Here is a 16,849-nt window from a genome sequence, read left to right on the forward strand (position 1 = left end):
TCTCTTAATTTAAATTTATCTTGCATGTTGACTAATGCTTGCTTCCAACATTACATGTTCAACGTTACAAGTTGATATCAAAAAGTTGTGCAGCATGTATATTGTTAAAAACACTAGATTTCAGAAAAAACTAATGTAAATTTGCTAAAGGTTATGTCTGTTATATGTTGTTACATAAGTTACTTCCATTTTCATCCAACAGCATTAATATTCAACATTGCATTGCAACAAATGACAAAAATAAAGTAAAAACAGGTACCTTCTATTGGTATCATAATTTGTAATTTAGGATCTTCCAGTGTTGTTATTTCCAACTTGTCAATAAGAATGCCATTCATTTTGAAAATTTTTATCCTCATCTCTGTCTCAGACGATTGTTCTGTGATAAAATCTAAATTTTTGTTAAGATTCTTAATTTCTTCTTCTGAATGACGTTGAATGGTTATGTTGGGTATTGGGGAGGTTAATGTCAATATTATATTTCCCTCAAAATCTTTGTGTGTGCGAGCCCTAGAATAAATATGTAAAGGTTATAACAATAATAAAAATACTGAGGCTGAAAAAAAATACTGAAAAATATAATAACACACACAGTAAGTGAGCTTCTCTTACCAAAATTTAGATTTTCTAGTACTTTTTGAAATTGATTATTTTTTTTTTGAATTTTCTCATTGGATTCTCTAGCTCGAGCTTGTGTGACAAAGCAGCTAAAAACCCTGACGCAAGCTGGATAACCTGATCTGAAAATCTGATGTTTTTCAAAAAAATGCATATTTGACTATCGTCTAAAGCTCTGCAACCCAAAAGTAGGGACATAAAGTTGAACGTTAACATCTAATACATTGCAATGGTTTTGACACTTGCTGAGCTTTTGTATGTATCTATTAGGAGTTTAACTCAATTAACCAATATTTTTGGATATTGCCTGGAAATCAGAAAAACCAGATTTTTGAGCAATTTTGGCCTTAAATAACTTTTATTTGGCAGTCAGAAACTTTAAACAGAATGTAAAATTTCGCTCCAGATCATAAGTATTTGAATTTTAAGCATATAGTGGTGTATATTTTCTGCCTTTTGTTTATTTCATAAGGTACTATAAGTGTCATCATCGTCATCATTCTCGGCTTAACGTTCGTTTTCCATGCTAGCATGGGTTGGACGGGGTATATTAATGACCCTCTTCCAATCTGATCTAGACTGTGTTAGATCTAAACTCAACTTCCTCTGTATCAAGTCTGTCCTTATAACCTCCTGCCAAGTCTTTCTCGGTCTGCCTCTGGGCTTTTCCTCAGGAACTATCAAGTCTCTACACTTTCTTACCCAATTATCCTCCTTCATTTTTTCAAGTGCCCCAGCCAATTCATCTTTAATTCTACGGATACTTAGCCTGCTCCTTAGCTCATCTGAAGTCTTTCTGCCTCTCAGACTGGCATTACACATCCACGTAACCATTCTCATATCATTCCTTTCTAAACAGTCAAGATCTTCCTGCTTTACTGCCCATGTCTCACTACCATACAACATAACACTTCTTATACAGGCCTCATATAACCCACCTTTTACCTCAATTGACAAGACTCTGTTAGTCAACAAAGGAAAAAACACTCTGAACTTTTTCCAAGCAGAACCTATTCGGCAAGTAACACTTCTTCCAACACCCCCTTCACTGCCCAACATATCACCTAAGTAACAGAAGTTCTCAACTATCTCTAACGAGCCACTGTTGTACATCATTAAGACTGGAAATACGTCTTTCTCTATAAGCTCACCTTTGCAACACTTGCATGTTACTACCAACCCCTTTCCAACTACAAGGTCTCACTTGGCTGCAATGCTACTAATCATGACTTTACATTTTGCTGTGTTCACCCTTAGACCTTTCTCTTCTAGTCCTTTCTTCCACTTCCCAAATTTTTAACTAATTCTTCCATCGACTTTGCTATGAGAACCAAATCATCTGCATACAATAACTCCCATGGACAACCTCTTCTGAACTCCATCGACAGCGCTTCTAAGACTAGAACAAACAACAAAGGAAAAAGTACAGAACCCTGATGTACACCAGCATTTACACTAAATTCATCACGAAATGAATCGTTAATCCTGACACAGCTTCTAGCATTGCTGTACATAGACTGTAGCATCGTGACTAGCCACTCATCCACACCTAATTTTCTCATAGCCCACCAAATAACTTTGCACTCTATCAAAAGCTTTCCCTAAATCTACAAAGGCAAAATAGAGATTCTTTCTCTTTCCTAAATACTTTTCCTGAAGCTGTCTGAGTAAAAATATTGCATCTGTAGTGCCACACCCTGGAACAAAACCAAATTGCATCTTATCTATATCAATTCTTTTTCTAAGTAACTTATCAATCACTCTTTGAATAACTTTCATTAGTTGATCAACCAACTTCAAACCTCTATAGTTACCTCTTTCTAATGCATTACTCTTGTCGATGAAACAATTCACTATGACACTCGACTGCCACTTACTCAGAATAGCACCATCGTTTATAATCTGGTTAGCAAGTCATGTAATAAGCTCAACTTCAATATATTCAGATGCTTTTACCATCTCTGCAACAATACCTGATACTCCTGCAGCCTTGCCAATCTTCAATTTCCTAATAACCTCCACTACCCATTCTGTCTTGATCTGCATAGCTGGCCCTTCTACAACATCAACATCAGACAAATTATCCTCATTCCAATTAAACTTAGTGTTTAGCAACCTCTGATAATAATTCTTCCAACCTACCCTTTTCTCCTCCTCTGTGCTAGCCAAAACATCTTCTTCATTACGTATACACTTCTCACCTACAACATCTTGATTAGTCTTCTTATTTGCTTTGCTATCTTGAATACGTCATTGTGCTGGTCTTCCCTTCTTAACACATCTACAAATCTGTTTCTCTCTGCTTCTGATTTTGCCTTTTACACTGCTGTACGAGCACATCGCTTAGCTTCTAAGTAAATATTTTTACTACCACCTGACTTCCACTCTTTCTAAAGTTTCCTCTTTTCCTTTATACACTGGTCAACCTCATTATTCCACCACCAGGTCTGTCTATGTCTAGCTGGTCCTTTCGTCCACCCGCAGGTATCATCAGAAGCTTCTAGAAGACAATTCTTCAAAGTAGTCCAAGTACTTTCAACATTGTCACTATCACACTGACCATTGTGGGCTAACTGCTGAACTTTTGCACTAAATTGTCTTGCTACAATCTCTTCCTTCAGCTTTCAGACTTTACGACGGGGCCTATACTTTCCATTGGATTCTTTAATATTCTTCAAGATAATATTACAAACCAACAACCTATGCTGGAAAACACACTCTTCCCCCGATATAACTTTCACGTCCTTCACCACTTTCTTGTCTATAATACGACTATTAACACGAATAACATCTACTACTTTTTCTACCCACTTCTCCCAACTCCTCCATATCCATTACTAATACCAATCCAAAAAAGCTTATACCTTGCCCTCCTACCTTCCACAAATCTCACTGAAGCTCCTCTCCACCTGACTTCCTGAACACAACACATATCAACAGATCTACGTTCTAACATTTCAACTACTTCACCTGCTCTACCTCTCAGAGTACCAACATTTACACTAGCCATCCTCAACCTAGTGCTATCTAACTTGTGATGTGATAGCTGGGTAAAAGTCTGACGATGCTCACACCTGACATCTGTCCTACTGTGCGTGACACCTTCACTCCTTAGATTTCCAGACCCGTTTACGCAATTTGTCTGATCAACTGTTCTTACGGCCATTAATAAAGATCTTTGGCATTGTTTTACAGCTGGATTCCCTTCCTAGCGCCAACCGTTCACAGACCCGACTGGGTGTTTTCTAAAGTGACACCATCACTATGTGGCATTTCATGGGACTTCCACAATCGGCCTTTTAAACTAAGGTATGGTGGAGGACGTTTAACTCCTCTCTTGTCTCTTAAAGAGACTCTTCACCACAAGTGCCAAGTTAAAACGCTTGATAACATAATAATATTGAACCAATAAAGGACTAGGACTTGTGCAAATATGTTTCGTCAAATTGTTTTCTCGCATAAATATTTTAAACAAAAACATTTTTGACTAATGTGCAATGAACTTATAATCCCAAAAATAAGGTGTTGATATAAATAAATAAAAAGTAACATAACATATGTGACAAAAATAAAAGGCCAGGACATGCTAAGTACTTTTTTAAATCAAAAACAAACCTTGGTGTGTTGACAGAAGAAGAACCTAAAAAGCAATTAAAAAACATACATTGATACAAGATTAGCATTAGTTGTCGAAAAAACAATAAAAGTGTCATCAACCTTGTAAAGCAACCTTTGTTTTCTTTTGACTTTGTGAATATTCGAAATGTACTAAGTTCATGTAAAATACTTTTATTAACAAATATTTATACAAACATGATGCTTAAAATAAAAAATCTATTAAAGAAAATCAAAACTTTATCTAGAAATTAAGGGAGTAGCAGAACTTACCAGTACAGCCCCTCAGTATTTCATCTACATAAAAAAAGTACATATGAGTAGATGTTATATCAATTTTATAATTGCAATATCATCTGATGGGACAGAAACCAGACATCATTTTAGTAACTGGAATTTCAATTTGATACTTCAAAATACCAAATTAAGCTATTTATACCTTCAATTTCATGTATTAGTCTTTCCATGGAAAACAGTTCCAAAACAGATTTTAAATGACACCAGCTTGGAGTTGCCGTTGAGACATCCCATGTTTTTAACACGGTCAGTAAAACACGTTGAATGTCATTGGGATAATTTTCATAAATTGTATTTATTTGATTGTACGGGAGTAGAAAATGTGCAATTTCTCTCGCATGTGTGATTGCATTTGCTGATATCTTTTCATATATTTCCTTCCGAGTTATTTTCTCCAACGGAATTGGATCAGCTAAAAAGAATGCAAAGTCCAGGATAGCCTGGCAACAAATATGCCCTGTGTCAAAATTATTGTTATTTAATTTCTGATTCACTCACAGCGTTTACGAAAGACTTAATTGTAAAACCGCCTACCATAATTTTCTTAAGTTGGCAAGTGCACTATTTACTGCATTGTTACTTTATTTTTTATAGCTTAAGTGGCCTTCTTCTGTTGTTTGAATAAATAATGTTATCATCTACAACCAATTTAATGTTTTTCAATATTTTTGACAGCAATTAAAAACCTAGGAATTAGGTTGCGAAATACATGTCAATAACTATTAAAAATAATACCTGCTAAACTGCTCTATTCCAAGAAGAAAATAATTTAAATTTGCGCAGTGTTATTCAAAGATATAGATAGATTAGAATGACGAAAGGAAAAATGTGGATTGTATTATAGAGAGAGCGCAACAAATGTAATTGTGTTACACAAAGAACGTTATAATAAAAAGATGTGAGCAACAGAAATATAAAAAAATTTTAACTGTGTAAAGAAGAACTAAAGAAAAGATTAAAAAAATTTAATTGCGTGCGTAAATTCAGGTTACGCACGTACAGAAATTTATCGAATAAGCAAGTATACAGTCTTTATCATGTGAACACTATTCACTTCGTTGAGTAGTGATTTTTATACATGAGTAAAACAATGCAATATTAAAGGGCAATTTTTATTGTTCGATTGACCCATTCCACCACAAACTACACTTGTAGACTTGTCTGATGGCAACATGGAACACTATGGGTAGATGACACGCATGTTTTCATGAGGGTGCCAGTGGTAGGAAAAAAGTCATTTAATACATTGTATTTTAGACATCATTAACAACATGATGTCAGACTAAAACCTTGCCAATTATAACATTAAAAACTTGCCGTAAGCGGTTAAAACTAGAGATGGTCGTTAAGTTCAAAGACGGTTTGTTGTTTTGAGAATACGACAATTTCGCCTACTTTCTTAAATCTAAACACGTCCTGTACGTAAATCTGACACAAATGTAAAAAAAGATTAATAGCGTAAAATAATTTGTTACCTTTGATATGGTGAAAAGGATGCTTTTGCAAATCACTCATGTCCATCAGAAGACCTAGAGTACCAATTTCCGTTAAGGTTTCATTGACTTTTTCGAGTGCTGCTTTTGTTTCATCACTGTAACTGGTATGATGTAGCCATTCAGAAATACAGTCCAAAACAGCATCTTCTTTTCTATCCTCTCTATTAAATATTTTTGTCACTCTATCACCGTTTTTTTCCCATAGATCCCTGCAAAAAATTTCTCCTTCCTATTTGTATTGTTGAAAATTGACAGAAATTTGGTAGGCCATCCATAGTTGTTCTGAAAAGGCGAGGTAAACTTGAATATTAAAGTTACAAATATTAGCTATTTAATTCGTATCAAAAATGTAAATATAAAAAAAACTTACCATAATTTATCTTGCTACTGCTCATTGCTTTTTCAATTACCCTTGCTGGGTCATACGACAATCAATCTTCGCAATAATTACCAATCAAGTAATGAACAAGAACATTCAAAATTTTCTTCTCAGCCTAGTTAGTTCACCGGCTTCTAAACTACTCAAGAAAATGGAAAAGTTATCCATACTGAGGTTAACTTTGAAGAGCTTCAGGTGAATTGAATCTTTAAAACCAATACTGTTCGAAACAGGATTGCATTGGCGAAACCAAAAACGTTGATAATTCTTTTTTACAGAAGGATGAATTTAAAAGCAAAGTTCCTATATCGATTAAATGATGTCTAAAATATAGACAGAGCTTATATAGAGGACATGATTTTTTTACATAAAGTAAAAAAATCATGTTGCTTTTGCCTTTAGTGTTTAAAAATCGCCCTTTGTTTTAAAACCTATAGGGGTGTTGTAGCCCCTTAGTCATATTGATTGTAAAACTTCAGACGTAATAAAATTACCAAATAATATCTATTTTGGGAGATAACAATTTGAAATTAAAATAAACCTCAAATGAACTGAGAAAACGCTTCTTTAGTCTCTTAAGGCTGAAATACACATTCATCAATCAAGAAAACTTTTTAAATTATCAAAAAGAAATGATCATTTAAACAGGCATAAAATGAAGAAAAGTGCTTGTCATCATTTAAAAATGAAATTTGAAATATGTTTAAGAACTTACTTTAAGTGATAATGTTCTTCTTTTTGCATATTCTATTTTGTTACTAACAAGTCAAAATGCAAGAACAGTGTAGTGAAGTGAGGTGAAGTAGTAGGTTAATGTGTCAAAACTTGAAAATACTGAGCTTTATATCAACACGTAGCAGCAGGAATTTTATGGAATTCTGTGTCAAAAAATCATAAAAAGAGGAACATTTTTCCTCAGGGTTCATTTCCAGATCTCTTTTTTTATGCTTTAAAGTAATCTTAAACTTTTTTATGACAACAGACGTGTTTAATAAACTCTTGACCCAATTAATTTTAATACCTTAGTATTACAGTGTTATTATTTCCATGACAGGATCTCAGAAGATTAAATCGTTTAAAAATTATCAATTGCTTGTTTCAGCTAAACTAACTGATATTTGACCGACAGTGCTACTAAATGTTTAAGAACTTTTTCTGTGGCTGTAAACTTTGGAAAATGTGTTTCTTCTTCTGTTGTTAAAAAAGTTCATATACTCTTTTGTTTACCTTCTCAAAATCATTTCAACGCTGTCACCTCAGCGCCCCAAATTCTTGGTGAAAGGTAAACTGCCCCTAGGGGTTGTATAACCTATTCAACTTTCTGCATTAAAAAAAGTAACATGACTGTCAAACATCAAATTTTCCTTATTTCACAATACATCACACTTTTTTACTAAAATTTTACACATATTAATCAGCATTTTCTTAAGTTAAAATCACAATACAAAGCAACTCCATCTTGAGTTCCTTTAGACTGCCTACATTTTTCGCAAGAACTCCATCAGTTTAGATTTGATTCAAGTTTGGAAAAAAAGTCAAAATTTTAAAGACAAGAAGGTGAAGAAATTTAAAAATCTTCAGGATAAATTTATAATACAATATTTTGTGACCCTTTTTGGTTACGAATATGTTGATAAATCTTACAAAAGTCCATGTCGAAGACAATTAAATAGTGATGATGTGTTTGCATGTGGTCATTTTGGTAAAAATTTGAAATGAACTTTGAAATATAATCATTCAGAGACATTGTATTTTACCATAATTGATTGTAAACATATCATGTGATAATAAACACGTTTATTTTCATCTTCTAACCACACCAGTCAGGTAAGGGCGTTCTCTTTTACTTAGCATGGATTAAATTATTAAATGGTGCACAGTTCCAGAAGTTATTTTATCAAAACATCTTAATACACAAACCAACATAACATTTGAGCAAGAAGGCTTGAACTATCAGAAGTTTACACATGTAAGTGCCAGAGAAACATGTTGATGTAGATGGTGCTTGCTTGCTTTGACTTAAACAGGATGTATTTCCTACTTTTATTGATTGAAAAATATCAACAGTGTTAACAAAATGAGAAATAATATATTACTTACAATTTAAAAGAGCAATAAAACTTTTAGTATCTTGGTAAAAACAAAATGGCTGCTTTCTACTTTAAAGTTTCTGTGTTGCTTAAAAACTTGCACTGTCAATTGCCCTTAAATTTAATAAAGTATGCACACTCAACCACAATTTTATTGTTCTCTTTGCATGCGCAAAGAGAAATGAAATCACATTTTAATTATTGGCAACTTTATATCTCCATATATGTCCAGAAATTGTTGGTGTTGTTTGAGTAAACAAATTACTGTTGTTTCATATTCAAAGTTCCTAAATTCTAAGCCTTGTTTGATATATTGGCTTTTGTACTCTATTTATTGAAAAATAAGCTTGGCTTTGTTTCATTGCTTAAAACTGGTTAGGGTTGTTTTAATGTTGCGAGGCGCTCTGAATGACAAAATTTGAAATAAAATTAAGTTAAATATAAAGTAAGAAGACGTAAGAAAGTTAACACGCAGACAAATGTAATTAAACTTTGTGCCTCTGAGATATCATCTGTTTTTGTTTCTAGTTACATTGAAATTAGTGTCATTCAATGATATATTTTGACATTATCTTAAGCCAATAAGAAATCGATAGAAAATTTGTACTTTACCATACCTTTTGTCTCTACCTTTAAAATCATTTGAACATGTCGTTTTCCGTCAAAGTCACAATAAGAGCGTTGGATGTAAACATAGTTTAATCAGAAAATTCTGTAAATCCGTTCTTGGGAAAACAAGGTTGGATTAAATAACTTTATATTGTATAGAAAAGTGCAAATAACATGACAAAGGTTTATGGTTTGCTATCAGTGTGGACTGTACATCGTACGAAATAAAGAGAGAAATTGTAAACTACCGAATAATAGTCAGACACACAAATTAGGCAATGAAACATACGTTTTACCTCCTCTTGATTTAAATTATTCTAACATGATTGAAATTTGAATATGTACAATTAAATACCGTAATTTAAACACTAACAAATAAAATTGCGTAAACGCTCGCAAGCACTTCACATCATGTAAACATACCAGATTTATTTTAGGTTTAGTTTGTATATTGAGTAAATAAGCACGCAGATTCACTTGTTTATCTTTCTAACAATTGACGTAATTTTGGTGCAAAGTCCACTGTACATGAAAGTAAACACAACACAAAATAATAACTACCCTATATTACCAATTAGCCGTCAGTTAATAAAATTTTAAAGTTTTATCCAGTGCTCTTAATTTAACTTGACGTCCTTTCGGGGAATTTAAAGAGATGAGGACTTTCTTAAAATAGTGACCTATGTCCTCTTTAAACATTTAAGAGTGGTAGTAACAAAAATGACAAAACTAATAACACACCAACACTGCTAATACGGCAACAATCTATGTTAAAGTGTTCTTTTTTTATGAGCGAACGAAGGTTGCTGTGAGTATTGTTAAGAAAAATTTCACCAACTTTGAGTTCAAACAGTAAGATTTACAACATACACAGCAGGCTGGTTGATTTTACCCACCTTGGTATTAACAGGGTTAATAGAGTGCAGATTTTTTTTTCCAAACTAATGTCAATCAAAAAGTCATGTTGCATGCGACAATCATATTAGAGGTTCTCGGGATTATGGATAAGGGGATGGTGCATTGTTTTTCTAATCAACTCTTTAAACCTTTTCCGTCACTATTTTAAAGAATTTAAAGATATGAAGATGTTTTTAATTTAAGTGATTGCAATGTGTCAGTTAATAATACTTTTTTCGTTTTTAAATTTAAAACATGAGACACTCACCATCCTTGTTTGTAGCATAAGCCTGATCAGAAGAAAGAACAAGAATTGTTTAAAGAATAAATATTTGCATTAAGAAGTTTGAAAGCGCACCCCCTCTCTCAACATAAAACAGATAGTTACTAAACCTTTCCAATATGCATTCACAGGAATTATCTGTCAAATGTAATGTGTTTAATGCCTAAGTGTGTCACTTACTTTCAATAATTCTGTGCGTTCTATAATAATGTACACTACTTTAAAGGTAGTCTACCGTACAAAAATATTTTTTTACAGACAGACTTCTCCAAACAAACAAGAGATCACTTCACAAAACAAATAAGTTTTCATCCATTTTCAATAATATTTGAAGATACCATTAAATTTTAAGTCGCATTTTCAAAAATTATTTTCATGTGACAAGGTGGTATAATTCATTGTTTTTACGGTTATTTGTTGCCATTTTTACAAAAAGTTTATTTAGCTATTGCATGGATATCTTTTAGATGGGGAATTCATTAACACCCAAATCCAGAAATAAAAATCTTATTTACGCTGAATTAAACACTAACGATCGGCAGTCTTCGTAATTCCAGTCTAGAATGAAATGTTTCTAATTTTTTCATTATATATTTTTTTATATAAATTTATATGTACTTCTAACAGAAGGCTTTGCGCGTAGTAAGTGTTTTCGGAAGCCATTGTAAGTTTGCGTACATAAATTGGATTAAATTTTTATTCTACAACATCCGCTTCATTTTTCACCTATAATACATTTATTGATGGAGGCTGGCAGACATTTGTTAAGATCTGTTTGGATTATGGGTCAACATTTTGTTTCATGGGTCAACATTTTGTTTCATGGGTCAACATTTTGTTTCATGGGTCAACATTTTGTTTCATGGGTTAACTTTTTGTTTTATGGGTTGAAGTGAGTAATAATAGTTTCCACTAAGTATACCTTGATTCTTAAGATGACTTAATGTGAATTAATTGTTGTATAAAATTTTTATTTAACACAAGTTAGCCAGAGCGAGAAATTAAATTTAACTCGCAAGAAGAACTTTCTTGTACATAGCGTCATCAGAATTTTTATAACCAATTATGTTTCATTTGTTTAAGTAGATTTCCCCAGTAACTCTTTTGATGTTGCGTTGCAATACGCCATATCGATATTGGGTAGAAAATAACTAAAAGCAACAAGCTAAAGTAAGGAAAAGGTTTTTAGCAAAAACGACATCTTTAATGCATATAAAATGATGTGTAAGATCATTTTAAAAATGTTCGTTTTTAAAGTTAAAATGTAATTAGCTATTAATAATTTGCATTCAAAATACACTCAGATGTGTTAAAAACCTAATGCAAGTCACTGCGTTACGACAAAGATGGAGAGGGTGATGGATTCTACATGAGAGTTAAGTTGTGGTTTCTTTAAGGCAATCTATGATCCTTCTAGACTTTACCTTCGCTAAGAAATTAATAAATTACTTTGATATTAGTATGGAACTTGTTTTTATTGAACGTTAACGTTTGAATTTCAAGTGAAAAAATTATTTTGTGTCTTAAGATGTTCCTTCACATAGGTTTTTCTCTTATAAAAATTAATAATAGTATTTTTCCTGAAATCCCGTGTTGCGTGGCAATGTGTTTTAACTGTCTGAAAATTAACCTTCTATTTAAGACTAAGTTCTAATACACCTTTCCCGAATTTAAATTATAGATTACATCATCGGCATGAAAACGAGGCACTTCTTAGTAAACTTTGTAAACACTAAAAATACAGAGTGTGATACTTTTATGCGTTGTGAATGATCTTTTATTGTGTATTTTTCTAAAGGATTGCAGGTTTTTCTTAACGAAACCACTCATAATGTATTTAAAAACATACTTGTCTTGTAAAAGAAGAATATGTATTTGTGATGGCGAGTAGCAATCAGAAAGGTCAGCAAGAAATTTATCATAATTTAATCTATCCAAGTATATCAACCTCTCGACCTGGTAACTCTTGTTGCGTACTGTTATGCAAAAGTTCTACTCTTAATAAACCCAGAGTTAAACAGGCATTTGAATGTTTTCATTTCCATCGGATCCAAGTTTGAGAAAACAATGGGTAAGCATCATTTGAAGATGTCGTAGAAGGGGAGGTGTGATGTGTTCACAGTAAACAAGAACACAAAAGTATGCGAAGTCCACTTTGAAGTACACTGTGTAAAATTAGGTTTTGGTTGTGAACGGAAAACATTAATCAATGGCTCTGTGCCATATATATTTACGTTCAAACAAAAACAAAAAAGGAAAAGTCCGAAAAAAGAGCACTTCCTGCAGTAGTCGAAACAGATTCTGAAAGCACATATGAAAGTTCTTCATCTGATTCTGCTGAGATCACTGAAGAACAACCTGGTTTTTCTCACTCCTGATGAATTCAATGTTAAAAGAAAAACTAATTGATGATACTATAAACGACTTTACTGAACAGCTAGCTGTGTGTGTAATGTTGATTTAATTTACCCCAATCTTTTGGGATTAATACAAGGATTTACATCAATAAACTCATAGGGTTGTGTTTCGTATGTTTTGATTTATTTGAAGTATTTGATATATTAATATTAGTAACAATCTTGATGGTATGTTCTAACGGTAGTAGTTGGTGTGACAATGTAGATCGAACAAGAAAGTTCGCATATTTAATGTTGTTTTTTCTTTTTCGTGTACTGTCAATACAATGAGCAAAACCAACCCGTTTGTCAACCATAAGTTTTAATATTCTTGGAATTATGTTACACAAACTATCATTAATTCTAGGATCATATAACGTTAGATGGATACCTTTTTGTCAGCATTACTTTTTACAGGGCTGACCATAACTAAGTCTTTAAAAATTCTGTTTTTACTTGGAGCAAATGTAGTTGTTGATGTGAAAATGCTATCAGCAGATATGTATAGTTCATCCCTAAACTTTCTGCCACGCTCCTAAGTGTTAATAATTGCCACACCGTGCTGTTTACCACTTTTTTGTCGATGCATTTTAATTTCTTTTATCTTAAACGGTGGCATTCCCTCCATGTTTTCTCTCACGCTTTTTCTTCAGTTTCATCGAAGACTAAATCTATATTTTCCTCACTTATTTTAAGCAAAATATCTCTCATAGTATTGTCTTCCTCCATGTTTATATGAACGCGAATAATGTTTACCAAGATTTGCCTCGTTTCTATGCACGCAATATTTTATGTAGCTACATACGAATTTGTGTATACTTTTATCACTTATCGGCGCGAGTTATAAAAACGTGTGTAAGCAAGGTTGTGTCGTATGTTCTTAAAAAACATATTAATACAATTTATTGGATGTTTTATCTTTCTTGATAATTTTTAATTCGTATCACCACACTTAATGTGTTTCTTCTCCGGAGATTAAAAATTATTTGTATTTTAGAAACGGAGGCGTAATATATAATGGTCTTGATACGACGGAGAGTTTTCAACTGCTCCGGACTAGTGAAGAAATGAATTTAACAATGCACTGTACGCTAATAGTCAGGTAGCTGAAAGCATAAATAAATGGAAAACTATGCAATACTTTAGGACAATTTCTAACCTACATAAAATGAAACTATAGATAAAAATAAACAAAAAAATCTTCACCGGACACAATAAGTTTATTTCATTCGACAAATATCATTCAAATAATAAATAATTCTTTTTACACTACTTTAAGACGCCATATTTAACGCATTTCGAATTTTGATATCGAACACACGCATTCCAATGTAAAAATATTCAGGGGGTGTATACTTCTAAAACCAAAATATGCCATTACGTAAAAATTATTTATTTCATATAAATTATCAAATAGTTTCAAATTTTAGATAAAAGTCATTAAAAAACTGTCTAGGTATTTAAAAGAAAAAGGCCCCTCGTCCTACCTGTACATTACAAAAAAAGCGTAACTTAAGCTGAAAAAGTAGTCTTTCCGGGAATAGTTTGAAATGTAGATGAGTATTAAACATGTTTCGCAAAATGCTATTAATGCGTTAATGTGACACCCCCTCAGATGCAGCACATATATTCGATGGCATGGTGTTGTTGCAGCAGCTGGAAAACGTTAAGCTGACTACATTTGAAAATGCCTTTACGTAAACGTTGGATCTTGCTTTTATAAGTTGCAATGTCAAGCAGGCGGTCAGGTAAGTTCACCCATTTATTGTATGTATGAACTATATCAAAAATGTTTGATGCATGTATTTACCATCTTTTACATTTCAGGTGACGTGCGACGAAGAAACTTCACTATCTACAGATCAAGAGGAAGCCGACGCAAAGTTCTTTTTATATGTGCCAATCATGCTCAATTAGAAAATTATTCATCAGTTTGATCCACACTGTCGATAGTGATATACCGATCTATGCGCTGTATATCGAGAATCAGCTACGGCTAAAGATACTTGTGGAAATTGGAGTACGTGAGAAAAAAGATTGCTTGATATTCTATCTATGCGTAGCGAAGTTGGCAAGGGTTTGTTGCCTAGTACTCCCTGCTATCCATTGTTTCACAGGAAACGACTACACTAGCGCTTTCCACGGAATTGGTAAAAAAAATCGTTCCAACTGCTGAAAAATAACGAAGAGTACCAACGACATTTCAGTTGCTGGGTGATTCTTTCACATTTGATGCGTCACTGTTTCCAATGCTGGAAAAATTTGTATGTGAATTATACGGTCTTAAGTCCCATAACCCATTACCTGCGACTAGAGACGCTCTATTCTATCACTGCAAACGTGTTTCTTACGTTGCGGCGATAATTAAGAGATCTCTCGACGCCACTGCGTCAATTCCCAACGCAACCGGGTATGGTTGGATCCTTCAAGATGGTATTTTGGAAATTGAATAGATGATTCGTCTTCCAGCACCAGAAGGGGTTCTGCAACTTATATCTTGCAACCGTAAAAAATTAAAGTGCAAAACAAAAATTTGTATTTGCAAATCGCATAGTTTAAACAGCACCGACTTGTGTCATTGCGTTGATTGTGATAACATTGACGTAAATTATGAATAAAGTTCTGCTTGTTCTGACGAAGGATCCGATTCTTTCTAAATAAAATTAATTTTAGCCATGTAATTGTTTCTTGTCTGTAGGTATAGTAGTGCTTTAGGTTTTTGTGCGGCGTAACATTGTTAAGACGTGACGTCATTAACTAAGCTTTACAGGGTGTTTGTTCGTTTTGTGTAGCGAATTAACATTCACTGTTTTTTAACTTTTGGTCTCCAACACAAAATCTATCGTTTCATGTACTTGAAAAATAAAATTGATGATTTTCATTTATTTTCCTATTGTGTGTGACGTCATCATTAGGCCACAATAAATATAATTTCCAATGCCGGTAACTTTTTTCAACATCACACGTCCATAGTCGTCACGTTAAACAGCATTTCACATTGTCCTAAAGTTTTCCAGTAAATCGATGCTCTCAGCTACCTGACTATAAGTATTATATGCGTTTTTAACGGTGACGTTTAAAATGTTTTTCATGAGCTCTAAATAAAAATTTGTAAATGGGATTAGAAATGATAGCAAGACTAATTTGTTTGCAAAAGTTTCTTCCTTTGTCTGCTTATTTGATCATTCACAAACACGAGTCTTTTTTCTGATACTTTGAGCTATGGAGGATAGAAATTTCTATCCTCCTAGCTTAGAGTTGTCCTGTTCCCATTCTGCCGCTTTTCGGAGTATTTTTCGATCGTACAGTTTTATAGCCTTTTTATATAAATTTTTGTGACATTTACAAAGACAATGACAAAATGTAGACAGGAAGTTAAAGAAAAGTCTCAAGCCTCAAGAGATGATAATCGATAAGATAACACAAAGAAACTTTCCCGAAAAGTACAGTTGACTCCCTCTAATTCGAATCTTTATAATTCGAATATTTTTATAATTTAAACAAGTGCTCAGTTACCATCAATTTTCCTTAAGAAACTTTCTACAATTCGAATTTCTCTAATTCGTAAGTTTCTTTTTAGTACCTTCAGCACAATCCTCTCCCTAATTCGAATTTTAGTGTGTAAACAGGGCTTTCTAACGTTTTTTTAAAATTTTCTAAATTGTATTTCGAAGCGCGACTTTCAACCATGAATAATAGGCTGTATTTTTGTTAGCAGAAATTGTAGAATTGGGTTGCATTGTCGATTTTTCATATAATTATGCATTTTTATTAGCGAGATAGTTTATGCAGCGCCAGCATCTTTTTAATACTTTAGAAAAATCAAGGAAGCTTAACGCTGAGCTAACGTTGAAATATCTCTAATATTTTAATATTAAATATAGGTTTTAATGTTCGGATTTTAACGTTCAGATTACATTGGAAATACAATGTTAATTGTATACGGCAAGTTAACGTTAAATCCACAAACCTTATTAGACATACAACGAGGTGGAAGTCCTTATTTCTTAGCATTGTAGAAAGCAAATTTTTAAACATTTCCTCCGCTGCGTCAAAACTAACCGTTGCGGGTCCTACTTCATTAAAGCATGCCCTTTCAGCCACTTTGTAATATGGCTTATGGCCTAAAGGCACTGGGACGAGAATGATGCCTTAAGGAAAGAAATCTT

General features: G+C 33.1%; 1 protein-coding gene across 2 annotated transcripts in view; it reads right to left on the reverse strand.

The window, feature by feature from the left end:
- The window catches only part of LOC130628605 (uncharacterized), a 33,119-nt gene that overhangs the window by 7,886 nt on the left and 8,384 nt on the right, over positions 1–16,849 (reverse strand). The window contains exons 2-7 of one of the 2 annotated variants that reach the window (XM_057441584.1): positions 6,397–15,333; positions 6,006–6,308; positions 4,673–4,942; positions 4,507–4,530; positions 4,234–4,258; positions 260–510 (exon numbers count right to left, since the gene is read on the reverse strand). In XM_057441584.1, coding sequence (XP_057297567.1) covers positions 260–510; positions 4,234–4,258; positions 4,507–4,530; positions 4,673–4,942; positions 6,006–6,051 — 616 coding nt within the window. In that variant the 5' untranslated portion in view covers positions 6,052–6,308; positions 6,397–15,333. Of the gene's footprint in view, positions 1–259; positions 511–4,233; positions 4,259–4,506; positions 4,531–4,672; positions 4,943–6,005; positions 6,309–6,396; positions 15,778–16,849 lie in introns of both variants that reach the window. The other variant, XM_057441583.1, reaches the window with a different exon arrangement.

Source organism: Hydractinia symbiolongicarpus, chromosome 15 (genome assembly GCF_029227915.1).
Source record: "Hydractinia symbiolongicarpus strain clone_291-10 chromosome 15, HSymV2.1, whole genome shotgun sequence".
In the NCBI taxonomy this organism is placed as follows: Eukaryota; Metazoa; Cnidaria; class Hydrozoa; order Anthoathecata; family Hydractiniidae; genus Hydractinia; species Hydractinia symbiolongicarpus.